Source organism: Scatophagus argus, chromosome 4 (genome assembly GCF_020382885.2).
Source record: "Scatophagus argus isolate fScaArg1 chromosome 4, fScaArg1.pri, whole genome shotgun sequence".
Lineage (NCBI taxonomy): Eukaryota > Metazoa > Chordata > Actinopteri > Scatophagidae > Scatophagus > Scatophagus argus.
Window position 1 is genome coordinate 9,702,844 of NC_058496.1, and position 26,777 is coordinate 9,729,620.

At 40.6% G+C, this 26,777-nt stretch overlaps 1 protein-coding gene across 4 annotated transcripts; it reads right to left on the minus strand.

The window, feature by feature from the left end:
* Positions 1-81: 81 nt before the first annotated feature.
* Positions 82-26,398, minus strand: nipbla (NIPBL cohesin loading factor a). Of its 4 annotated transcripts, none has more exons than XM_046387571.1 (49): positions 25,992-26,398; positions 24,349-24,419; positions 22,677-22,826; positions 22,247-22,412; positions 21,920-22,020; positions 21,703-21,814; positions 21,243-21,406; positions 19,806-19,954; positions 18,959-19,049; positions 18,442-18,663; positions 17,951-18,205; positions 17,016-17,773; positions 15,539-15,746; positions 15,266-15,442; positions 14,984-15,157; positions 14,483-14,644; positions 14,259-14,362; positions 14,075-14,161; positions 13,744-13,975; positions 13,007-13,158; positions 12,799-12,879; positions 12,539-12,639; positions 12,196-12,322; positions 11,985-12,067; positions 11,491-11,623; positions 10,716-10,859; positions 10,448-10,534; positions 9,889-10,109; positions 9,641-9,743; positions 9,341-9,439; positions 9,047-9,193; positions 7,862-7,996; positions 7,582-7,680; positions 7,187-7,240; positions 6,914-7,022; positions 6,629-6,759; positions 6,207-6,347; positions 6,029-6,122; positions 5,586-5,740; positions 5,240-5,330; positions 4,812-4,985; positions 4,439-4,629; positions 4,087-4,194; positions 3,512-3,712; positions 3,006-3,152; positions 2,461-2,825; positions 2,123-2,297; positions 1,468-1,665; positions 82-1,371 (listed from the first exon to the last, which is right to left on the minus strand). In XM_046387571.1, the coding sequence occupies exons 3-49, from the start codon at positions 22,738-22,740 to the stop codon at positions 1,009-1,011; spliced, it is 7,635 nt and encodes a 2,544-aa protein (XP_046243527.1). In that variant the 5' UTR covers positions 22,741-22,826; positions 24,349-24,419; positions 25,992-26,398; the 3' UTR covers positions 82-1,008. The 4 variants fall into 4 exon arrangements, with proteins under 4 accessions (XP_046243527.1, XP_046243526.1, XP_046243528.1 ...); XM_046387570.1 differs by having other exon boundaries at positions 15,533-15,746; positions 25,992-26,397; XM_046387572.1 differs by having other exon boundaries at positions 15,533-15,746; positions 17,598-17,773; positions 25,992-26,396.
* Positions 26,399-26,777: the final 379 nt, after the last annotated feature.

A 26,777-nucleotide genomic window follows, 5' to 3' on the forward strand; every position in this document is an offset into this window, starting at 1 on the left:
TCAGAGCTTTTACCAGTATCCAGGTAATAAACTGGTCATTTGTAAAATGAAAAGATTAGATTAACACTTTGAGCAGACAAGTGACAAAGAGAAGTAGAAAATTTATTGCAGTATTTGTTCCACCGAAAGGGTATGAATCCCCTTTCCTCTTATTACTAGGGTGACCTAATACAACAAAATCTACATTTACAAAATATCCTCCTGCAATAGGCCACATATACTGCATGCGTAGTTCGAAATAGAATAAATTATATTCAGAGGACTCTGCCATTGTACAGCATGGACAAATAAAAGTGAACAAAAATAAAAATTCTTATTTTTTTCTTTTTTCTTCAAATATCTAAAAGCTAAAAGGAAAAACCATCAGGGTGCTAGTAGTATAATAAACTCCAAAAACACTTTAATAAGAACATCAAAAAGACTAATTTCCAACATTCACTTAAGGTTTTATTCTTTTTTTACAGCTTTTTTGTCTTCAGAGATATAAACATTTTAGTTTTTTGTTGTGTTAAACTATGATACAGTGGGAGTAGAAATGAGCGACTAGAATCTGCTGCACAACAGCGAAGGAGCTCCCACAACAATGTTGACAAAACATTTCCCTCCAGGTCTCTTTTCTGATAGCCTTTTTAAGGGATAATTTGGGTGAATTATTCCTTTAATGCCTTCTGGATTCTATCCTCTGCACTTGTACACAAATTATGAACAGTCCCTCTAATATAATAAGTCTTATGTTTTGTGTCATTTTCATTTTTGCAAGAATAACTCATGTAAAAGTATGTAGTGTCAAATATTCTTGCTCTCTTGTGTTTTCTTACAAAAATGAGGAAGGAGAGGAGGAGGGTAGGAATCCAGTGAAGTTTGGCTGTGTTGTTGGAGGTGGCAGGTTGAGGAGGAGGAGGAGGAGCAGGGAAGAGGGGGATTTTGATAAGTAGAAATGGAGTAGGGGGACCCAAAAAAAAAGAAAAAAAAACAAAAACAAAAACAAAAAACACCACACGGGAGGCATTAGCTAGCCCCTCCTTCCCGAGCTGCATACAGTGAGCGTAAAGTCTGTACTACTTTGTTGCTCAGTTTGTGGTTGCTGGTCAAGGCAATCTTCTTGTAAATAATGTCTGACTCCTTAATAGTGTCCACCCAAGGCACCAGTTTGCGGCCATCACGTTTCTTGGCCTCTGCCCAGGGTCCAGAGTAGGAGCCGGCCATCCAGTGGATGTTGTATCCATTGGAGGTCTTCTGGATGACTCGAGCTATTTGCGGCCGGTCCTTGTATTTGGGGCAGCAGAGGGCAATCACATCCATAGCCTCCACTGTCTCACTCATACGGCCAGGGTCTGAGGAGTCACCCGCTCGCCTTGACTTTCGAGAGGACTGCAGAGAGGACAGAAGGGAAAAAAAAAATTGGTTGCGCTATTTTCCCCACATCTTTTAATTTACGTTTATAAACAGAGAATAAGTCTGTCTCACCCCTGGGGTCCTTTCATCTCCATCACTATCATCGTCATCTGTCTCTGGTCCTGCCTGATTGCGCGGACTGGGTCCTGACAAGGGGCCGGAGCCTCCCAGTAGGGCGTTTATGGCTTTGTTTCTGATGTTAGCGCTGGCAGACGCTTCTCCTTCCTCATCCTCCTCGTCTGGGTCAAGATGTTCCATCAGAACCTTGAACTGTTCAGAGTAAAAAGACAAGAAACTAATTTCAAGACACAAGTTTCACACTCCACAGCAGTAACACAATCAAAAGAGTTGGGATAACCATGACAAACTAACAGGTAATGAATGATTTGAAGGACAATATGAGCAGACAAACACATATTTCAGAAAAAAAAATCCAGATATAAGTCTGGGTTGTACTGCTGAGTAACTACTCTTTACTTGGGTAAAGTTATGATTCAAGGAAGCTTCAAAGATGCACTAAGAAAGAGGACTGAGTGAAAAGTTTTCTGCTACAACCACAATCTATTTGTATGATAAGTAGACCTCAATTTCTAGGAATGACAATCACATTGTATTTAAATGATAGAAAATGCTACAACCTGAAAAACACCTAAAGATTAACCGTGAACTGGTGATCTCCATAAAACATTTGCAGGAAAAACAAACCTGACATAGCTTTATTACTTACATCAAGGTACTGTCTGACTACCCGCCTCTTGACTTCGTTTGTCAAAGTGGCACGAGCCATGTTGTTGGAAATGAAGTCAATGGTTTGTCGTGGGTGGAAGTGAACGTTGTTTTTCCTGTTCACTGCCTTATCGTACACCTTAGCTGACTCTGTTGGAGAGTACTTCTGAATTTTACTGTTGGAAGACAAAAAGAAAAATGTTTTGATGTACAGAGGTTGTGCAACTCCAAACGAGGCTCTAAGTATTAACTGGTCAAGTTAATCCCCACTGAAAAATGCTGACATATTCATTTGGATAAAGGCTGTATAGATATAAAGCATATGTATTAATGTACTACCTGTCAGAGAATCCATATTGGTTCTTCAGATGCTGTTTGAGCACCAGCAACAACAGGATACCCTGAACAGCACAAGCAAAGTCCAAAAGACCCATGGGATTTTCTGGGAGGAGTCTCATTACTTTGTCCACATCCTCCAAATCCAAATCCTCCAGATCAGATTCGGACTCCGAGCTGTCTGCAACAGGTTTTTTGGCCTTTTTAGGCCGCCGTACCACATCGTCATCATCATTGTCATCATCACTGTTGCTGTTTTGCTCCACATCACTCCTGGAAAAATCGCAGTTCATCTTTTCCTCATCTTCCCCATCTGACATATTCTTCCACTCCTTCTTCTCCTTACGCCTCGGCTCCTTTAGCAGAAGCTGGACAGGTGAAATTGACAAATAAATATAAATAAAAAAATAAAGTAAAAATAATCACTTAAAAAAATACATAGAAATACTTAACATTGTAAAAAATTAGGATTTATTTTTAATCACGGAGGAAAACCACAGCCCCCAACATATTAAACATACAAGTTACACTGAAAACAGTTACTCTACCTCTTTGAAGGTTTGCAACAGGTTGCTACCAGAAACAGACAGGGTGATGTCTATGTGGTGCATGATGAAAAGAGGCTCCTCCTGGCTCTGGTACGGGAAACAAGCAAGGTTGTCTGCTATGAACAGCAACATGTTTACGTCAGTCTTCTGCAGAAAAAAAGAGAAGAGAGGAAGAGCATGATCGAGTGTCAGTGACTGGTACGAACTCAAACTTCTGTGTTGGCTTTTTTTTTTTTTTAACTATTCATACGAGGTAAAAATAAAAATAACCTATTCATGTTAAAGTTGCAAGGCAGTACAATAATGAGGATCCAACATATTTCAACCGCTTTCAAATCTACAGAATTTTTTGTATCCCTATCATCTTGTAAAACACTGCTGACAATTGTGAAAAAAAAAACCAAACAGCTGATTTTTACTTGGCCTGCAATTAATGAGGACATTTTTTTTACACTTTTACAATGAGCAGTGAAAAGACATTTTGAGATTAGCGCAGATTTACTCACAGCACTGTCATCGAAGAGGTTCAGCAGTGAGATGAGGAAAGCCCTCCGGTGCTGCCGGTTCCCACGGATCATAGTGAAAAGGTGAGAGCAGAGCGCAGAGTGGGTCTCATCTTGTCTGAAACCTCTTATGATGGACTTATGAGACAAGCTGATGGCCTGCTGCAAATTGTATGACATCTTCATCCCGGCAACGGCCTTCATCTGTGAAAGAATATGTGGAAAGACAAGTGTTACAAACTTAGCGTATCAGACAAATGCTGACACAGCTGCTGCTATGGGAATGCGCCAATAAAATAATCACTAGAATTCATGTTGCAGTTACTTCTCCAGCACCAGAAAAAAAAAACTCATTGTGAAAAAGGAAAAGAACTGCTGTATGCATAATCTGGCTGTGATGCATTTAACATGAGTAATCCTGCTGCTGGTCTATTGGCCATCAATGGAGGAATGAAAATTCAAGCACTGACCACTGCATGGAGTAAAGCAGCTATGGTAAATAAATTAAATGGCTGAACTAACTTAAGTCACCGAGTAACAGGACAAATCCTAATTCTCAAACTGAAATATCGACTCACATGGATGAATCCTGTGTACTTCTTGTCAATCTCCACCAGCTGCTGGTCAGCTTTGTTCCTCATGCTGGGCTCTGGGTCTGTTCCCATTGCAATGAGGTAGGGTACACACTGGGCAGATGGAAAAGAGAAAGAAAATGTTACATTCACATGCAAGATTCTTCCAACAATGATTTTCAAAGAGAAAATCACTGCCAGGAAGGATATAAAAACCAAAAAGAAAATGTCATTGTTTAATATTGATGTCACTAAGATACACTGCCGAAATACGCCCAATTTTATGCTAAAGAGTTGTTATTAACATGGGAATTTATTACCTATCAATCAGTGAAGGTGGGGTGATTCTTTTACTTACCTGTACAGGATGGATGAGACCCTGGTTGAGTGTGAGAGCTATGACGTTGAGAGCAAAGTGCCGTACACTTGACTGGGTGTGAAAGAACGCCTCCAGCACCTGTTTTAGATACAGCTGCATAATGGAGCTGCTCATCCCTGAAGAGATGTCTCCCATCTCCTTCAGATCCTCCTGCTTAGAGAGCTTCTTCCCTGCAAGGACAGAAAATGCGATGTGTTGATTACCGTGATTATTATTCTATTTATTGTCCCTCTCACAATACACTGTTGAAGGAGATACCAGCAAAAAATCTGTAGTATCACAAAGCGTAACACTGGAGTGCTGAACCAAACAAGCTGTTCAAATATTGCAACAAGCACACAACTTTACTTACATTCTCTGTCTGCTTCCTGCATCCTTGTGTCTTCCTCCTGAAGGTACGTCTGAAGGTTTTTGAGGATCTGGATTTTGAGGTTGATGGAGGAGGCGCTGTCAGCCAGAATGCCGTTGTACAAGGACTTCACCTCTGGCACAAACATCTGGCTGGGATGCATGATCACAAGGAAGCCTAAATAACAAAAAACAAGTTAACAATACACTCTCCATCTCTTTCAACTCCACTACCTGGAGAAAAAAAATATAGTTAGAAGTGCTTCTCTGGCTTTACTAATGCCGTCCTGGCCCTCAAGGTCCATGACTCATGACAACATCTCACGCTGTGCATCTTTGACATTCAAGGGCTAGTATTTTGTACACAATTCACAGTATATGGTGACCTTTATGTTTGTCAAACTTAATAATATTCAAAAGCAATGTTCTTGCCTAAGCCAATGATGGCCTTGGTCTTGACTTCCTCATCGTCATGTTTGGTGAAGTATAGCAGCAGCTCGAGAACTTTCTCCTTGATAACAACCTGTACACGACATAAGCAGACATACATATGTGAGACTATGTCCATTTGATCACTTGTTAAAGCGGAAAGAAAGCCGATAGAGTGGTGACTTTGGTTTCACATCCAAGCTGTGACTCAAACTGCAGTAATATTTTCTCTCACAGTGGCCATTTTCTTTCTGAGCCCCCCCCACTGGACTCAAAGTTGCAATGCATAGATTTCCACAGCTTTAATGTCAAATTTTAAGCATAATTTAACATCAAGCCCCAATCCTACCTTGTTGGTGCCCTTGAACTCCTCCAGATCGAAATCAAAATGTCGAGCCAGGGCACCCACAGTGAAGAGCGATCGCAGCAGGAAAGGCTTGTTTGCTACCAATGTCGTGCTGTTAGGATCCTCCTGATGCTGAATCTTCAGCTTGTTAAGTGCACCTAGGAAAAAAGAGACAGAATTTCAAGTTATTTTTGAGAGACCTACATTATTGGCGTGTCCTAATTTTTTCATGTGTTTTTCCCTCTCACACTGGTGGCTAGGTCTAACTCTACAGGCACTCTTCTTACAGGACACAAGGACACACTACAATTATGGATCTGTCTCCAAAGTCGAAATAAAAGTTAGATTTTGTTGTCTTGGAATGTAGGAAAGGTGACGTTTCAAAGCTCGAAATTGCAGATTTCTGTTATCTTTGCACAAAGCAAGCTGCCGACTGTATATCTCACCATAGAATCTGTTGAAGCAAGCCCAGACAAACTTGTAGTTGTGCGTGACCTTGTTGACAACAGCTCCAAGACAGCTCACACAGTGCTGGACCACCTACAGACAGGAGGGAAGACCATCATGAAATCTCTGTAACAACACGGACTGCCGTTACATTTCACAAATCAAACTACCACACACCGTCATGCCGTATTTGATGATGAGCTTCATGAGGTCTTCTTCAATAGTGGCAAGGAAAGTTTCACTGGGATGCTCCATCAGAGGTACCACAAGTTCCAAGATCTTTGCCACATTACAGATGACCATGAAGTCATTGGCAGTCTGCAGGGAAAATCATATAACAGTAATTACTGGGGGAACGCTGACATATCAAGGTGCCAACAATGACTTGATTGGGGTTCTTTAAATTCACCAATCACACAGATAATTGCAAAAAAGGTGCAACAAATGAGCATTCAGTGTTTTTCACAGCTCAAGTCAATCCACAGATTAGGCAGTGAATTCCTTATGTTTATTTCTCCTTACTGATGTGAAGAATCATTAATTAGTCAATAACAACAACATGGATTTGGATGGAAATGGATTTAGTAAAGACAACTTACGTTACACTTTGTGGTCAGGTAGGGTTGCATGGTCATTGCATGTTTGACCATGAGCTGGGCCCTGATCTTGCTGAACAAGTACAAGGTAGTGATGCATGCCACTAGCCGTGTAGAGTTTACACCTTTGTTCTCTACAGAGCAAAGAGGAAATAAAAATTACACCAAGGGCTAAGTACAAACATGCATTTATGCTTCTAATTCTACTTTTACTTACTTTACTTAGATTTACTCAACAGATTTGACAAAAGCAAAAGCAAAGTGGTGTCAAATACTAAATCTGCATACCTGCAAGGGATTCCTCATATTTGAGGATATGTTCGACCAGATTGTCAACTAGCTGAACACAGGCCTTTTTGGCTGGCTTATATGATGCATCCTCTTCAGACTTAAGAAGCTGTAGCAAGAGAAATGACGTTCATTTTAGCAAAGGTATTTAACACTGATATATAAGTTAAGCTAAGATAAGAACTTTATTGATCCCGCAGGAAATTGTTGTGCCAGGCTTGCAATACAAGGAACCTCACCAGGTAAATCCTCAACCCGAAATCAAATACTCACATTCTGAAGAAGCTGCTCAAACCAGTCATAGCCAGTATCTCGACACGCTGCAACCTGAAGAAGAAATTAGATATGAGATTAGAAATTCAGCAGTCAAACTTAACTAGAATTACCACCTTGCAGTTGTATGCCTCCACACACCAGTCAAGCTGCAGTTTATATCCATGCCTGTCCAGACTCATAAAATATACTGTATGTCATGGCTGATAAGAGAGTTATGGACTTAACAAGCACAGTATCTATACATATAGTAGTGGCAGTGTGCTCTTTCCAACATGGCTTACTATCTGTCAATTTAAAAAAAAGTGAAAAAAATAATAAATCCATATCATGCTTTTGGATACTTTTGGATGAGATTTACAATTTTTTCAAACTAGCAAGGCAGCTAAACTTACCACATCAGTGATGTTGAGGATCTTTCTGGTCATGGTCTCTTTGTCATGGGCTGGAGTCGGAGTAAACCACAACTTCTGGAATGTCTCATTCACCAATTTCTATGAAGAAAACAAGTCCATGTGTCACTAGTTTGATTTAACACTTTGTAAAATACCTTTAGATACCCCAAACGTTTTGTGATGAATGTGTTGCAATACAGAGAGACTCATCTAAAAAGAGAAAGAACAGAATAATAATGAAAGAAGAATTAAAGTCACATCTCATTGCACTGATCCATACCTTGATGCCTTCCTCATCATTGACCCTGCGGATCATCCTCACACACATCTCAGTAATCTTACTGAAGGTTGGCTGCTCCAGACAGATGTCTCTGAGGATCTTGATCACCCGTTTTCTTACACTGATACCAGTGTCCTGTACACCAAAACAAATTCAACAGATTACGGCCTTGCAGTGTTTTGCAAGCATTAAATTAAAAACCAGGACCTCCTGTTCATTGACAAGCCACACATAGGGTGCAATGGCTTATTTCTGCCAAAAGGTGGCAGTATGGGACTATAATGAAGAGTGAACTTCTCATGAACCCTCCTGAACATTCCCATGCCAACAGGCACAACAATTTCAGTGTGTTCACTTCCCAGATGCTAAGTATAATGAATAAATGCTATGCTTAACAAGTGTCAGACTCGGTATCGGCACATTACATTACCATGGCAATGACAATGACAATGATCAGCATTAATCCTAGATTGCCTGCCACTATTCAACCGGGTCCTTATTTACATAATATAAACATGAACATCAAAAATGAACCACTTTTAACAACTTTTCTTCAAACTCAATCCCTGCTGTGCTTTTACATGTAAGAATTCACATCCTATTTGCATATGTGTTGAACAGATGCATGCAACAGCAACTCCATTTCCACGTTAGTTTCAACTGAAGGGATCAACTGAAGAGATACGGAGTGTAAAATACTGTAAACACAGTGTACTGACGGCCTTTAAAAGGTAAAACAATGATTGGACAACAACTCAAAGAGATCTCTTCAAAAAGCTTGCCATGCAGGTTCTTGACAAACAATCAACTGCCCATGCACAGTATGATGGCTGAGATGACAACACAAAAGTTGAGTATTAAGACAGTTTCAACACAACAGGTCACACCCGTATAGAGCAAGACCAGGGTACATCCATCAAAGTGTGGCCCTAACATGCTTAGGCACAACAGGCATTTAACTGTGCAGGTTGGTGGCAGGGCTTTTTTTCCTTTCTTTTCTTTTTTAAACCAACATATTGATGACACATTGTTCAACAACAACAATGAAAACAAGGCTCATGCATTAATGGAAACTGATCAATAGCTGTCAGATTTTCTGATAACTACATAATTATACATACAGGTCATGTGGGGATTGTGAGAGCTCACAACACAATGTCTGTACAATGAGGCCAATTAGCTTACCAGTATCCTCTCTATGAGCATGTCGTAGTACTGCTCAGTGAGCTGAGGTCTGCTGAGAACAAATCTGCCCAACAGCTCTACAGCCGCCTCTCTCACACTTGTAGAGTTGTCCATCAAACGACCATGGACGCCACGCTGCATGTCGGACTGCAGAAGTGGACAAGAGAGCTTCAGCATATGTATTGTGAAAACAAGACTTCAAAATAACTTGAGTACACAACAGAACAGCAGAGTCATGTTAAGAATATTATGTGACTTTAATGTGCAATTCAGGCATAACAAATCTCAACATACTCTTGCCAGTATGCTGGGGTCCACAGCCACAACCTCCGACAGACATTTCATGGCTTTAGTCCTGACAGCGATGGCACTTTCCCCAAGGACTCGCAAGATCTGTTACAGAAAAGCATATACACCAGGCAACGATTACACAAACTGTTTTGAAAACTACTGAAAAAAGGAGCAAGAAAACAAGCCAGCAAGCCATAATATCGCATGTATTATACTGCGTGAATGATCGTGGATTATTCTGTGTAGTGGTTGTGACTCAATAAAAAGACAAAGATACAGATGGTGAGAATATTCAAATCATACCTGTGTTAAATAAATATCAAAACTCTGGGCGAACGGCCTCATGGAGGCCAAATAACGCACAATCAGACAAGAGTCCTCATAGTCCACAGTGTCAGAGTTCATTCTGCAGAGAAGGGCAAAGAGGAAGAATGATATTGGATTATACAGTCAGACAACTGATTATGGCTATAACAAAATGAATGAATGAATGATCAAATAAGCTTCATTATTTGAGTGAAACAGAGCGGACTGCTGAGACGCATCCTTACTTCAGTGTGGCAAAATGAGCCGGCGTAGTCTTGATGATGCTGCGCAGGAACTTCTTGCGCTTTTCAGCACGCTGCATAATTTCACCAGTGGTCTCCATCTCCTTGGCATGTTGTGGTCCGTCTGATGAGTCCTCATCCTTCTGATTCTGGTTCCGCATGGATTTCTCAGCCTCTGTGGTGGCGTCCCTGAACCATTGGGCGATGTAGAACTTTCTGGCAAACTAGAAGAACAAAAACAGTCTCATCATCAGATTTGGCTGATTCAAAGAATAATTATCATTTAGAGTAAGAAATCAATGAAGCAATAATTTCTTAACACATAAGTAAGTAATGCCATAAATCAGTATTGTTAGTCTTTGATGCAGCCATCTGATTCTAAAGAAAAAGCTGGAGTACATTGTTGAGTAACATAGGTGATTACAACATGAATTTATAGGTAATGCATATATGACATATGGTTACTTATGCACCTAAGAAAGTGTTTCCATGTGTGGCTCAGAGTATACAAAGATTTCAGATTAAAGTAACCATTTGCGCCATCAGTCTAATGTGAACCCACCACCAGTGAAGGATCTGTATCAGCATTCTCTTCTAAGTAGTCCAGTAGAGCCTTCTGCAGCTGCTGGGTCTCATCATTACCTGGAGACTATATAATGAGAGAAAGATCACAAAATGTGCCAATCTATATTCAGCCAAAAAAGGGTTGAGGTTCAAATCTTAAAGCAAAAGAGGAACTAAAATGTAACATTGTATGTTCCATTTAAACCCTTTCTCTCACTACAAAAATGAAAACAATTAGTTCATCAAATGTGAGGTTGTTTTTCTACCTCTTGTAGGATTCGATCAATCGATCTCTGGTCCATCTTGCTGGTGACCGCATCCTTCCTCAGACGGGCAGCCACTGTTCCCAGGTAGTCAAGAGATGCTACTCTCAGTGCCATCTCTGTCTGCTTATTGCTGAACTGGTGTACCTGATGGGAACAGAGAGAGAAAGAAGAAACATTTGAATAGATGTCAGCAAGAAAAAAAGGGCTGTGACACTTCAATCATATTACATTTATGACCAAGATCGAGTTTTACCTGCACATTAAAGAAAAAAAAATGCACCAAACCCATTGTGCATTGGTGCATTTCAGATGAACTACTTTCTACTTTGATGGTCTAAGCAGTCCCTCCAGGATTTCACAGGATATTTTTGATTGTTGCGGCACAAAATGCCAGATTTCGCGGCAGTATTTGGAAAAAATGTTGTTTTAAGCACCCTGTGCAATACTGTTTACCTCTGCTTTCATGAAGAACACCAGGACATTGTTTTGCATGGTCTTTAGCGGTAATTTTTTACGGTAAATGTGAGATGTTTGAGTCGCACATGCCTGCATCTTCTCATCAAAAACAAGGAAGTGAAGCTGGTGGCGTATGTATGATGCGTTTCCATAGAGACTGCTATGATTGGTGGAACTCGCAGAAAGCACCGATAATAAGAAAGAAAATAAGAAAGAGTACAAAGCTGCCCCTGCCATTCATCTCACCCTCAATTCTTGAAAACATGTTCGTACAAATAGTTGTGTATGTAGTCTAAAGAGAAGGCTCTGTCATACTAACCAGTAGTCTACCAAGCAGACTGAGCAAAAGCTCTGCAGCAGGCCACTCTGGTTTGTTTACTGTCGACAGCAGGTCCTGGACAAAGTTCTCAAACAAGGGCCGGTAGTCTTCTTCTCCTTGCTTACTGCCACACCTGAGATGGGAGAAAAAGGAGAGAAAGTGGGAGAGGAGGAAAAGAAGTAAAACAAGGACACAGGGAAAACATAATGAGAAAGAATTACCGGTAGCAATAATAATCAGGAGCTGAGGGCCAGAAAGCAACCAGAACATTGAAAAAGAAAAAAGAAAAACAACAAAAAAACAAAAATTCACCAAATCAAGTTAAGTTTTTGACTACAGATATAGAACACAGTTTTGACAAGTAGATTCCTAAACTACTTGTATCTGCAGCAGTAACATCATGTATCTGGTAAAACACGTCATGATGATTGTCTGATACAGGGGTTTAATACATTTTAAGACTGTATAGAACGGATGATAGAAATGGTAATTACTTTTTGAGGAAGACTGAGAGGAAGTTTTGTGCTGTTCTCATCGCTGTCTCATATGAGTTGGTTATCAACACATCTTGATCCACCTAGAAAAAAAAGAAAGAAAGAAAAAAAGACCCATGAGGAAAGTCTGAGCAAGAGCTTGAATTTGTGTTTCTTTAACTCGTTTATTTTCTTGTGTGGTGGTTTTGTGTGTCAGCTTGCTCTCCTCTACCTTGTCGCAATCTTCAAAAGTGTCCTTGTCGTTAGGGAGATGAACCACACACTGGATCAGCTGCAACACCAGGGCCGTCACCATTTGGATGTACAGTGGCTCACCATCGTCATCTGAGCTGTTCAGCCTAAAGACACAAGAGCCCAGGATGCATGGTGAGGTGCTCTTATAGGCATTATGTAAGAAAATAAGGGACTTGGTCAGTTAGGCAAGACACTTTCACATAGGGAAATCTTCACCTCTGTCTCTACTGGTCTTTTGACCCTGATGGCCAGACAATAGTTAAGCCTCTCATTTGAGGATAACTCTGTAATTCAAATAGAAATCACAGAAAACATATTACCTGAAATTCCTGAGCGAGCGTTTGCTGGTGGGCAGCCTGGCCAAAGATGTGAAGATCTCCTCCAAGATCAGCTGTCGATGCTTCTCGTAACGTGAGAACACCTGAAGACGGGAAATAAGGTGGTCAGTCTGTAACTTCAGCTTTGTAGGACAGTGAAAAAGAGTAATACACTAATGGACGTCCACAGAAGTCAAAAGGTGGCACTTAACTGTACAAAAAACTGAATTGTGGTATGTAAAGTGAGGAAAAAAAATACTTACTGCTGTAACTAGTTTAATGGCACACAGCTGCAGCTCACTGACATTCTCCACAAAGAATGGAGTGATTCCCATAGAAGAAACCTGGGGGCCAGAAAGAGAATGACCTGAATCATCATCTGGTTTGCAACGAAAACCTCTGACTTAATGAACTATTAACTGCATTTTGTTAAGCCAAACACTGTTTTAAGTATTTGTATGTATTTTTTACCTGGAGGATGGTGGTGTCTGTAAGTAGTTGGATTTCTAGAAGCTCAGAGATGTTGCTGACAATGTCGCACACTTTGTTGTACAACATGACAATCACGCGTTGCTTGTGTGTTGAGCATTTTGCACGCTTTGCTTTGGAGCTCAACAAGCCACCTGGGAGAACAAGAGCACCCGTGTTAAATTCTTCTCTCAAAGTCTTTTGATTATGAACCGTGAATTTAAATTCTAAGAATCCTTTCAGGTAGGTACGTTTTGCTCAAGAAAATAAAATGCTACAGTCGACCAACACACATACTCGCCCCATAGTGATGTATAAAATATCCAGAAAGCAAAATATCAGATATACTGAGCAGGTATATTCAGTTTAGTTTGACTGCAGCGAGGAGGGTCAGCAGGTGTAGGGCAACCTTTCAATATAGTAAATACAAGTACATTAACCAGTTTTATTAACTTAAACTTATTGCTAGCATAGTACGCAAATATACCTCAGTCAGTCAACTGGCAAGAAGGTTAAATTAGTAAAACTGGTTAATGTACATGTATTTAATATGATGAAGGCTTGCAGTGCTGTTGATCTTTAATAAAGCAAACATATTTTTTATCCAGTTACTTGATTAACCGATAGAATAATCAGCAGAATTACTTGATTTTTATTATTAAAATAATCGACAGCAGTCATACACAGGTCACAGCAGCCTAGCCAACTCAAATCTACCCTAGTCATTTCTTTTTCCTCACCTCCATGCGGGTCCACCCTGTAGACCGGGTCGTATTGTGGATACAGTGTGTTTTGAAGATGAAACTTGGTGTATTGTAGCACCCGCTCTATGACGTCTTCTATGTAGACAGCCTTCGGCATGTGTGTTGAGGTCATGATGTTAAGAGCTGTCAGACAGGCATCTGCTGACTTTGTGACTCTTTCCATTATCAGGTCTCTCCAAAGTTTCTCCTCATCTTCAGCATCGTGGTCCTGAGGTTAGAAAGGAAAGCACCGTAAATACATTTTATAAAAACAAAAAAAGCAATGCACAGAATATTCAAGACAGAAAGAGGAAGAAAGGCAGCTCACGTGGTTCATCATGGTGGAGAGCTTGGCTCCATCCTGGATATTCTTTTCCAGTATGTTCAAAAGCTTCACCAGCTTGTCCGATGGAATCTACAAGAACACAGACAATTATTTAGACCTGTATCCGAAGCAGCATTACACATCCACAACTCTCCAGCTTAAGTCTTTATATCAATAAATACAGTACCCTGCTGGAGATTCCCATGGCCTTAATCTTGGCGGACTCGCTGCCCAACTCATTCAACTGGTGTTTACCAAGCAGCAACTCCTGAGGTATCTCATCATCATCTGCTGTTTGAGCACACACCACAAAAAATTACACAAAATCACAATAAAACAGAGCAAGGTTGCAGGATTTGAGCTGTAAAAGTCAACCACACTGTTGTGAGTGAAAGCCAATCAGATATTTACCCATGGTAGTGAAGTCCACATCTTCCAGATTCTCTAGTATGTTGTCGATACTTGCCAAGAACCGTTTGAATGTGGAGGAGTCCATCAACTCCTCTTGGGTCAGCTTGGGCTCATAAGCTTTTCGTTTCTTTTGCTTTTCCTTCATCTTCATTTTTCTGGCAACTGAGTGAGAAAAATTCCAAAGTATTTTTTTGCTGTTCGCTGTGTTGAGCCAGACACCAAACATGGTCTTTTCCATATTTTAAGCAACAATCTCTGTTTTCAAGGTTCAATTTGTCACTTTAAAGTAAATTGTGATAATAATATAGTCTATGATATGATGTCTTTTATCTCTTTATTATTCTGCATATGAACATTACTCCTCAATTTAATGTGGAATAAGATTTAACAGAGAAGACCAAATATGCCTTACACAGTTCTATCACTCTCACGCACATTTAAAATAAAAAGAGGGACAGAAACATAATTTGAAATGCTGTGGCACATGACTTGAGTACAGACCTTCACTCATGCTGGGTGGGGGTGACTCTTCCTCGGAGGAATCTCGGTAGCGGCTCCCTGAACCTCGTCGGCTATCCCGGTGCCCGCTTTTCCGATGATCCCCTGAGCCACGACGCTCCCTTTCTTCATATTCCCAAGCCCTGTCTTTTTCTCGACGCTGCCGTTTCCTTGCAGCTGAAGATATCAGATATAATACATTTCAAGAATATTTGTTAAATCAATAACCAACCTCGTCTAAGTATCTGCAGCAAGAACTGACAAGAATCCAATCTGTCGACTTACACTCTCCATTTGGATCAAACTCTTCATCCGAGCTGACCTCAGCATATTTGGGCTTCTCATTTACAGTGCTTCGTTTCCTCTTGTTCATCTTTACCCTTTCACACAGGGGCATCGTTGACTCAATCTCTGCCAGCAGCTCTGGGGGCAGCTCCTTCAGAACTGCCGGGTCCATACCACCTGAAAATTCAACGTCAGTAAGTTCCTTAGGTGCATGCTAAAACACAGCACAGAGACAGTGAAAAACATAAGTTCGACAGCTGCTCTTACTTTTACCAGACTTTCCTGAGGAGATTCTGTTCTTTCCAGACTTGCTGTGCTGGATGATCCTCTGGATCTGGTCAACCGATAGCTTTTTCACTAGTACTACAGGCTTGGGCCTCTTCTCAAAGTCCTGCACCAAACCCAGCCTCTCCAGTTTAACCTTGGGCTGGCCCCACAACTGATTATCAGTTGACCCACTGCCATCCTTGTCACGTTTGATCTGGGGAAGAAAAACAAAACAGAAAGAAAAGGAGTCAATAAAGCCATATTGTCAGCTTTGAAGTTCAAACTGAAGGAATAACACAATAAACATCAGATGTGAATTTGAGTTTTGGACAGAAATACATGAGCTTTTTTTTTTATACAGAAAAGAAAAGAATCACGTAAGATAATAAAATGTAAACAATGGATCAAAATGACTGACATGAGATTAGTGATTCCGAAGTTAGTTTCCAGTACACTTCTGATAACGAAGACTTACAGGATACCACAGAATACTATGCAGTTTTTCTAAAATGTTCTCCATTTTTCAAGTTGTAAAAGTAATGGTCAATATGAGGTGAATTGTCAACACTGTAGTGCCAGTACACAGCAACTCCTCCCAGCCACAAGGGGTGAAATTTTGGTTGTATGTGTTCACCCGTCAACAATGAGAGCTTGACTAACTAACAGAAATTTTTTCACTTGTGAATGAAGTTTATCAGAATTCAATCCAACTAATTCCAGCACAGGAAAGCCATAATGTCTTGGCCAATGTCAACAATTGCAACATCCTCAAATTACCAATGACTACCATATACTTCTTGAGGCTGCATAGCTGGTTTAGTCCTGCCAGGGCAATTTAACCATTTCTACTACAACCTTTGCTAAAAAGTTGTTCATTTCCGGTACGCTGTGTGGCTGATTAACTACCAACTCTTGCTGCAATGACTGGCAGTGTAATCTTGTGTGCTTGGGTGCTAAATACGGGTACCACACAGTAGCCACTAGCGCAACAGCTGCTACCATGTTTAAGCATTAGCTGAGCACACTGCAACTGTGTCATGTCATGTGGCTGGGGGCTGCATCTCTGAACACCGTGTGAACGACAGATATTATCGATAAGGATAAAACTAATGAAAGCTTTACTATAAAGAGAGAAGTTACTTTTTTGCGTCCAAATTTTGGGTTGCATGATAATGACAGTGAGTACTTCCAAGAGACTTTTAGTGACATGCAACATCTAAGAAACAGCAATAAAGCATTGACTAGATTACCTACAAATTAAATAAATGAAACAATTCTTCTACTTTTAACAAATGGTTAGGTGTTTGTTAATGTGTTAAGAAAAGTTTCAGACCAAACCCAGGAAAAAAAGACTTACAAATGTGAAAATAAAAACATAAATAAGAGTGAGCAATGGTGTGATTTGATTTTGTGAGATTTCAGGCAGTGACAGTTGCATGATAGTTAGGCGGGTAGATATTTGGTTTGGGTCAGCCCAGATCACCTTAGGGATCTGGAAGTTCTTCAGTGCGCCACTATGGCCTCCCAGGAGATGAGCAGGGAAAGAATCTGGAAGTTTAACACCAGAAGCAGATGAGGCTGATTTGGAACCATCTTGCCTATTGCTGCTCCGACCAGGCTCTCCAGTGGAAGAAGCCCTGTAGCCAGACCTATCTCGGTCACTTCGGCAGCGAGAGTCGGGGGAGCGACGGTCTCGACCACCAGCCTCGCTACGATGCCTCCTATCTCTGTCAGATTCTCTGTCCCTGTCCCTGTCTCGTCCATGTTCCCCTCGGTTTGATGACTTTGGCATGTCTCCCCGTCTGTCCGAGGACTTCTCATCATGTCGGTGCTTTGATGACTCCCGACCCTCTCTCCTGCTGTCATGCTTATCAACCCTGTTCTTGATGACTTCTGGTCGACCATCTGGTTTCAACCGCAAAGCAGTGTCAGAACCCTCCACTGCAGCCGGCCCACTAGCTGGTTCTTCAGGCCAGCGCTGGGCCTCAAGGGCTGGAATAGGGGCAGCCAGACAGGGGTCGAGCTGGCCATCAGCTCGACCTGCCTGCTGGAGATCGATGCTCACCATGAGGGGAGGACGGCTGGCACCGTTACCAGCTGCGGTGGCCTCTTGTGGGGTCAGTTTGCCAGCATTGCCCCCTCCTGTTGATCCACTGCCTGGGGCACCTGTGGGGCCACCTGGTCCCCCTGCACCTGGCTCCAGGGGAAAAGAGTCCTGTTTTCTCTTCTTCAGAGGCTTGTCTGTAAAGACAGAGACATGAGGATAAATCAAAATATCCTTTGAAAAGCTCTAAAGGTATAAAATAACAACAACTGTACAATTTGTTTCGTTTTTATCCATATAATACATGCTATATATATATATATATACACACACATATATACAGCATATAGTATAGTCTGTTATATCCTACACACCTTTATCTTGCACCTCCTTTGAGCACTTCTCACTAGCTGCTTCTCGTTCTATCCTTTCAATTTCAGCAAGGGCATCCAGCTCTGCCTCGTCGTAAGGGGAACTGGGTGGCTGAAGGCCACTGGCACCACCTGCTTGCTGGGAGACTTGCTGTAGCAGCCGGGCTCCTAGATTTTGCTGGAGAACAGGCACCTGCTGAAAGCCCAGTTCTGCATCCATATTATCAGAGTTCTGGTCCATGCCTGGCACAACCTCACCTGAAATGTGAAAAAGAAACACTTTTAAGGAGTTGCATTTAAAGGAACTGATTGTTTCCAGTACTCCAAGGGCTCTGACTGACAATATTTATTTTTCATTCTTAAAAGATGAGGCCAGCATACTTATTTCAGTGTTGTGAAAGTGACTAATTTTTAAACTGTAAATGTAGGAAACTACAACAAACAAAGAAATGAGGATCCAGCTAAGACAGAAGATATCCAAGACCTTCAATTACCTGGGGTATCAGATTCATTTGATTTGACCCTCGACAGCTTGAGGGTGAGTTTTGTAGAGTCCTTGTTAGGAGAGCTTACAATATCGTACATATCCTTCTCCTCTTTAACCGTTGGAGTTTTCTTCCTTTGCTGAAGCTGCTGTTTCTGGTCAGGTGCTCCTTCCCTTGGTGAGGGTGCATAGGGAGGTGGTGACTGTAGAATCAGTGGGGGACGAGAGCCCGCTGTGAGGAAGCAACATCAGATTGAGAATAGAGTTATCCTTCAAAGACATGTAAATTAAAAATGCACAAAATCAGACGTGCAATGTCTAGAACAAAAATAGCCAGGAAAACTTAAAAGAAAATCACTGTGTCACTGTTTCATTACTGAGGAATAATGACCACAAACTATACTGTTGCTATGTGCTATGAAATTAAAATTATGAGTAGACTATTATTTTCTAGTAGACTAGATATTTTCCCAGGCAGGCAGGACAAATGCACTTTAGTGAATGCTTTCTTCTTCCAGTGTCCTTACGTTTGGGTGTTCCTTCACTCCCTGCTGGAGAACAGCCAGACTGTGGAGACCTCAGGGGGAAAGGGGGATTCCTCATGGTGGAGTCACCCTCCTGGACAACACATATAGGACAAATGTAAGCAAGTATGAGCTTTAATCTGGACAAAACAAAACAAAAAAATTGCTGGAAAATTATCTAAACACGGTCAGTACAAAGTCCAATTTTCCCTACATCTCCGTTATATAGAGGTATAGTTACATAACTAATGGGGAGATGTTTTTACATACATACATACCCACAATTGCAAAACATAATGCTGAGTAAATTTTGACACCAAACTCCAGAGCAGAACCTGTTTAATAATCATTATTCAGCAAGTCTTTATGTGCCCGTACCAGCATTCACCTTTAATACCTCTTGCTGTCTCAAGGGCATTCTCCCTCAAAAAAGGCAAAAAAAACAACTCAGTGACATCCTATTGCAAAATCGGTGTCAAAGCCACATCAATATGTGGCTTGAGAGACTTTAATCAGAAACCCCTGTATCTGACTAACATTACATAACCATCCCTTAAAAGCTAAAAATTATTTTCCTTCTCTTTAGCCTTAAGGAGTTTATAAATTCTTGTTCCTGAATTCTTTCAAAATTTGGCTGTTGTCTATTGCACCACATATAATTATCATTTTATCCCTGTATTTTGTATTTTCCCCCACCTGAATGCTCACTAATCTTCCAAACCTCAACGCATAAAAAATGTATCCACTTGAAAAATAATATTATTCATCACTTTGACAATGTTAGTAATTTTTAAATTTGTTTAGGTAGCAAACTTCATCTTCTAATCAATCCACACTTTGTGAGTCGTACCTCATTACTCAGTCGGTGTACTATGTTCAGGTAGTCCTCAGTGCCATGTCTGTCTGAGTGGTGGTTGGCAGCGTTGGCCATCTGCCCCGATACTTTGCCCTCGTGTATATTTCGTATTCCCCCTGGAACCATGGGACTGGTCACAGACACTGTCAGATAAAACATTAAAATTATCCATTAGTGAAGTAATGTGTTGATAATGACAGGAAAAAAGTAAGTGAATCACTATAAATACAGAAACTGCAAACCAATTTTGGCTCATGATTGCAAAATTATTGAGGAAGGAGACACCTGTAAATCACAACATGGTTGTAAGAAACCTGTTCCTCCTGTTACTGGTCTGATACTTTACCGGTGAACTGGGGGGTGTATAACTGAATGCATCAGAGCGGTCAATCTATAGCACAGCATCAACATTTCAACAAGTTAGATTTAATTGTAGGAGTCACAATTATTACTGGTGTTGCCATCTGCTTGGAGGGCATGAACATTACCAAAACTCACCCACAATGCAAGATTGTTTTTAAATTCTAATCATTAAAAATGACGTCGACAGTAAAAATAACAGTAAATTCTGAACAATATCTGAATAAAAACAATATCTGACTGAATAAAATTTGTCCAAATAAGTTGTTGGACATATAAACTCAAATTATTAAACTACAGCTATAACCAATAAAGTTTAAATATACATAAATAGGTTTATCAAACATGAGCAGCACTGCAACTTTTTTGCACATTTCTTCCAACACACACAGCAAATAATGATAAGCAAATATTGACTGACAATATCAACACACCAGAATAATGCAGGTCATGTCACACCTGACTACTAAATGTAATTAACTAATATTAAACTACTCTATTTCATTGTATCATATGAGCTAGTGTTTCAGTTTCCTGTTGTGAAGTACAGAAACCTGTTGCAAACCTGTTTCAAATTCGAATTCAGAATTATGTCCTGCACGAAAAATAAATAAATAATTTTTAAAAATCTCTTATTTTCCAATTGTGTTACATTCATTAAACATTCAAGAAATCCCTAGTTTAATTTGAATCAAATGGGTCAAAAATATCTCAAAAAATCTATCAAAGCAATAAAGCAATAGGGTTGATTTTACTTTGAAGCCACAAGGGGAAATTTTATTGTTGCATACAACAGTAGCTGAACAAGTGGGGACTGAATTCTGTCCACAAATGTGTCTCACCAAACAAGCTGCACAACACCAGCGAGCAGAGTGCAGTTAGAAGACAAAAGTCAAGAATTTAGTTTTATGTTATGGAAACCTGACAGATTTAATAGCATATGCCATTGCAATAAGCTGGCGACGTCTAGATGTTGTCATGTCAGAAAGCAAAACTTAATTTCACCAGGTTATATCAAAGCTCTCTGTCGTTTCATGTATGCACATAAACATGCAACAAACGCAGACTCACCTTGTTGTATCTGTTGGTGTTGGTTATAGCTGGGTGGTTGTTGGTGAGGATACGGCTGTATGTAACCAGTGGCAGGGCTCTGCGGAGTGTAGGGGCTGGGTACTGGACTGTTCTGTTGGCCCATATAACGACTACTGGAACCAGTCTGGGGTGATACGAACCGGCTGGACAATGTGGAGGGGAGAACAGAGAATTAGGAAGTGAGCAAGCAAGGTGAATGAAGTCGCATGACTGAAAGCACACTTAAAGACAATATATTTGTATTATCTTTAAATTAATCTGTGATACAAACAAAAACAACAAACAAAACATTGATAAAACTAGATAATACCACCAAATATTTTAATGCAACTGGGATATACCAAATAAAAACAGGGGAAAACTTGTAAACAACAATTACATGGCAATGGGATTTAGTGTTGTGATACATGAATGAGTTCAGTTTTGCAGCCTGGCTCACCTTGGTGGATTAGGAGAAATTGCAGCCGGCTGGAAGTTTGCAGACTGGGCAGGGCTATGCATGGAATTTTGGGTGATCTTGTACGGCGGTACCATTGGCTGCTGCATTACATCTGTTCAAAACAAAAATACCATATATTTGTTTATAAATATCAACAAGAAGCTGAATTTTACAATTCTTTCATGCTATAATATGCAACAGGTATGCATTTCCATACTTTTCTCCCTGAAAATGCCAGGGTTCCTGGCCAACATGGTCTGCAGCAGCACTGGTGCATCTCCCTCTGGCTCATCACTACCCAGGTTGTCCTTCAGCTCTCTGAAAACACACACAAAGAAGTTTGCATTATAAAACGGTCAGGGCAGTATAAGTGGGTTGCATATTTACAATGTTGAATTGTATGTCAGATCCAGATATGACTGCAGTATTTAAATAAACAAAAGGTTAAGTATGATTCTCAAATAAGGCCAAACTCTCCCCAAACTCTGTTAAGGATGAAGACCCAACTTAAAGACATACAGGCGCTTTCACTTAGAAAACTCACATGTGCTCTGTGGAGACCTGGTTGAGGCCATGGGCTAGCTGGGTGGCCAGATTCTCATCCCGACAGCCCAGCAGGCAGGTAACTTCCTCTGCGATCCTCCCATTGTATAGGAGGCTCTTAGTGGTGGTGGCCGGGAGAGGGGAAGGGAGGGGTAGCTGGTTCAACACTGAAATGAGAGTTGAAGGAAAAGCAGGGGAAAAAAATAAATAGATAAAAATAAGAATCAGAGGCATAGAGGATGAGAAATTAGTGCGTGCAACACGGAACACTTAGTCAAAGAAAGGTAGACAGACAAAAGACTGAATATGCAATACACAATTGCAAATTTACATCTGTTAGCAGAATACTTCAGCTTGGCATTTTACACTGCAAGAGGAGACAGAACGCAAACAGAGACAATGTGTTTTGAATACGACTGTGTGCCACTTACAGTCTGTGAGGCTAGCGATCCCAGCAAGAGTGGTGATGGGAACATGAGGCATATCCCCATTCATGCTGAAGGTGAGGGTGGGGGAGTGTGTTAATACACAGGTAGATCAGGGGGTCGATGGACGACACCCGTCCTCACATCTCCTGACACCTAAAAGAGAAGGTTAGTCGGGGAGAAAGAAAAAGGACACCATGAGTGATCAAGTATAACAAAGCATGGATCTGATTAAAAAAGACATAGAAAAGGAGGGGGAAAAACATGAGTGAATACACAAAAATTGTAAAGGAGAAATGGTGCCTGCAGCATCAGCTCTAAGCCACAAATAAATTGTCATTCAAAATAAACTATTCTTTACTGTATTTAAGCATGCTCTTATACCTTTCACTCATAACTAATACATTATTATCATCCACACATGTTCCTGATCCATAAGGGTATGCCCTGCTTGGGATACAGGGACACAGCTCAAGGAATGTCAAGCTTTTACTCAAGAAATGTTATCAAGATACAGATGCACAGAGGGCTGAATCCAGGCCGTCCAATTAGAGAGCAAGGTCATTAGACCTGCTGCTTAATCATGCTATATTATTACTGGTATATGCTGCAAGCAGCAACAGATAAACAATATATTATCTGAGGCAAATCTATTGATAGGTACAATCTTTAACAGCTTATGATTTTTGATACACATTGTAGAGTAAGACACAGGTCAGCCTCAGTATACTGACTGTTGCAGGAGTCATTTAAATGTCATATCAGATTACTTAGCATTCCATAATAGCGAATATGCAATATACATATATCAGAGTGGCAACCTGAAAAGTCAAAACCAATCTTTGCAGGAAAAATGTACTGTGTAACGGTTGTAAACACAACAACAGATTAAAATTACGACATTTTAAAAGTTTTTCGATTGTGCTAAACAACAACAAAAAACGGGCTTCGTAGGAAAAAAGTATGCATACACTCATGTATCATACTGCTGCCAGTATATACATGTTCTGAATACGCGTGATAATGCACTCCAGTGAACAAGTCATGACATTCTGATTAGCTGCGGTAATACAGTGGATGGAATACCTTGTATGGGTATACACCAGCATTTATTTCATTTTTCTCTAATTCGTGTCTGACTGGATTTTATCTATTACACTTTATAATCACATATACTGTGAAAATGAAAAAGCAGTCAACCCAAGATAGAAGTATATTCCTTTATTAATTTCAAAGAATAAGGCTGCTGCACTCACAGCTGATTATGATAGATCTGCACAAATTTGGCCCCTATGTAGCACTTAATTTGTCTTAAATCCCTTTGCTTGTTAGGTGTCCTTGACCTCTCAAGTAAGACTGCACAAGAGGTCAAAGAAAAGCAGAGGGAAGAAAAATATCTAAATGCAGCCGACACTTCATAGATTAATCAGATCTCTACAACAAGCCAAAATAAGGCCAGTGCAGGATTTATGATCTAAATTACTCTCTTGGACACAACTTCATGATGAATATGTTTACATATTATAGACATCACAATTAAAAAAAAACATTGATATCATGCACAAGCCACAACTGTCCTGAACATGTTATTAACATTCTCTATTAAGAAGTAACAGGCAGCATATTTATTAACGAAAAGGCAACGAAATGACAAATGACTCAAACCATATAATAATACCTTTTTGTAGAATTCTGTGCAGTCTCGGGTAGACTCACTGACATTTCAGATAAAAAGTCCTACTCCTTTATCTGTTGAAAGAGAACATGGCTCTGTATCACTCTGTGATGTAAAACTGCATTTCACTCATATTTTAGACAATTACAACTAAAAAACTTAACCAAAACACTAAGATATAGTGCCAGATAGAGCATCACAATATTCACTGTCACAAGTGCATTTCATACTTGCAATTCAAATACATTAATGCAATGCAGTTTGCAAACATATAATGCAACAATATACAGCATTACTGGACTTATGAGAAATACTATTTTAATGACTTTTAAGTAGAAGCAACATTTCCTTAGCAACTTCCGCGGGATACTGATGCACGCAAATCTGTAAACACAATGTTGCAGCCAGTTCTCAGTGCAAGCCGTTAATTGAGGTCACATAGTAAATACGTGAAACTGATTCTGTACGACAGAACTATTGAAGAGGACCAGCGGACGCATACTGTAAACATTCCATTAGCTAGCGGTAACGGTAGCATGATCGGTCTATGTACTCTTCCTCAGTACGCAGGGGCTTGGCTGACAGCTGTGAGACTGACAAGCAGGAGGCAGCACAAAGGAACAGATGCACTGTGATGGTGGCGGCAGTGGTGGGGGGCTGCATCCTCCAGTAGCCAACAGCCACCGTACGCTTTCTGCAAATTGGCTTACTGTGGAAAGCAAGCAAACTGTATTTCTTGTGGTCAAGAGGCCAAGATATCTGCGATTCCCAATAACATCATTAACATGTCTCGCAAACTCTGAGAGTTAAGTAACTATAGCTGGGGCAACGTAGCTTCTGCTCAATCAGTCGTCAGTCAAAACATTTTAAAACCAACATTACGTTAGCCCTGCCAAAAGCTCCAGCAAGATAAAACAAAGCGTTAGGAGTCAAATAACGCAAAAATAATGACAACCCAACAATTAGCTAGCGTACAGTTCATGTTAGTATCAATTTAACTGTTTATCTTAGTTAGCTGGATTGCAGGCTGCAGCCCGCTACTTGCGAACAAAACCAACAACATTAACTGTTGCAATGCCAAGAAGTTGACTGCCCGGATCCCTCGGGCCAACTGTGTAGCTAGTGTCACCACATACGATAGCAGCTAAGATTACTAACACCATGTAACCAACATTCGCTAACAACAATAGTCGTGTTTTAACAGCTAGCTAGTTATGCTAACTAGCTCCAACTGTTGTTGGTTAGCTTCTAACGCTGCCCCCCGTTCAAATAAAGGGACGGCAATTCAAATACAACAAGGAAGCGCAAATCGGGGTTAATTAATGTTAGTCAAATTCCCCCGAGTTCGTGAGGAATGAGATGGGTTAGTGCGAGTATATGTAAAGGCATTGGCACAGACACTAATTCCGTGGCAACGGCCCAATCCTCGGGCTCGACAAATGACATCCAGTTGAGGCCGTGCGCCTTGGTGGAGCAAAAACACACCTAGCTAGCTTGGCTGGCTAGTTCGCTAGCTTCCGTTACCTCCCGGTCAACGATTAACGACGCCGTAGGTGGTCTTGCAGCAGAACATTTATAAATGGTATTGTTAACAATCACAATTTGAAAAGTTTGGTTCAAAAACGTAGATGGCTAATTATATTTACCTTCGGATGTTGCGTTCAAAGGGAGGGGAATGTTTTAGCTTGGTTTGTGTCCGTGTCCGTATCTCTAGCTCCCCCTTTCTTCTCTCTCGCAGCTCCTCCAGAAGGAACTCGATTGGCTTGCCAGCTAGCTGGTAAGCTAGCTTGCTAGCTATCAACAATAATCCGGGTCGGACTGATTCGTTCTTCTTCCGTCACTCAAGGGTGAATGTTTCAACGTACATTCATGGGGAAACATTCGTTCTTCGGAGTTTAAGTCGGTCTGTGCCGACGTAAACAATGAGTGCAGCCAATTTCGACAGTAAATGAGAAATATGACGATTGTTGCGATCATCAAGAGGCTCTCCTCTCGCAGAACAAAATGCCGACCGGAAGTTCTGCCGTCTGACTGACCAAAGATCTCAGGAGTGACTCCCTCCATCGGCGCCAAACAAAATGCCATGCAACATTTCGTCGTTAAGCCGCTAGACAGCGCTGCAAGACAAGTTTATCTTCTCTGGATACGCACAGCGGCATTGTTATTTGTAAATATGGTTTAACTAAACAATAAAAGAAGCAGATTATGTATACATAAAAGCAAATTTTCACTAAATGTTCTGTCAATGAAAGGTATAGAATTTAAAATAAAATCATAGAGTTAGAGGAGAAAATTACAGGAATAATGAATATATCAGGTTGATTGATAAAATATCTGAAGATATGAAGGTAAATTGTGTTACGGTGTAAAATATGACATATGTGCTTAATCTGCTTCAGTCAGTCAATATCCTGACTAATAAGAATTATTGT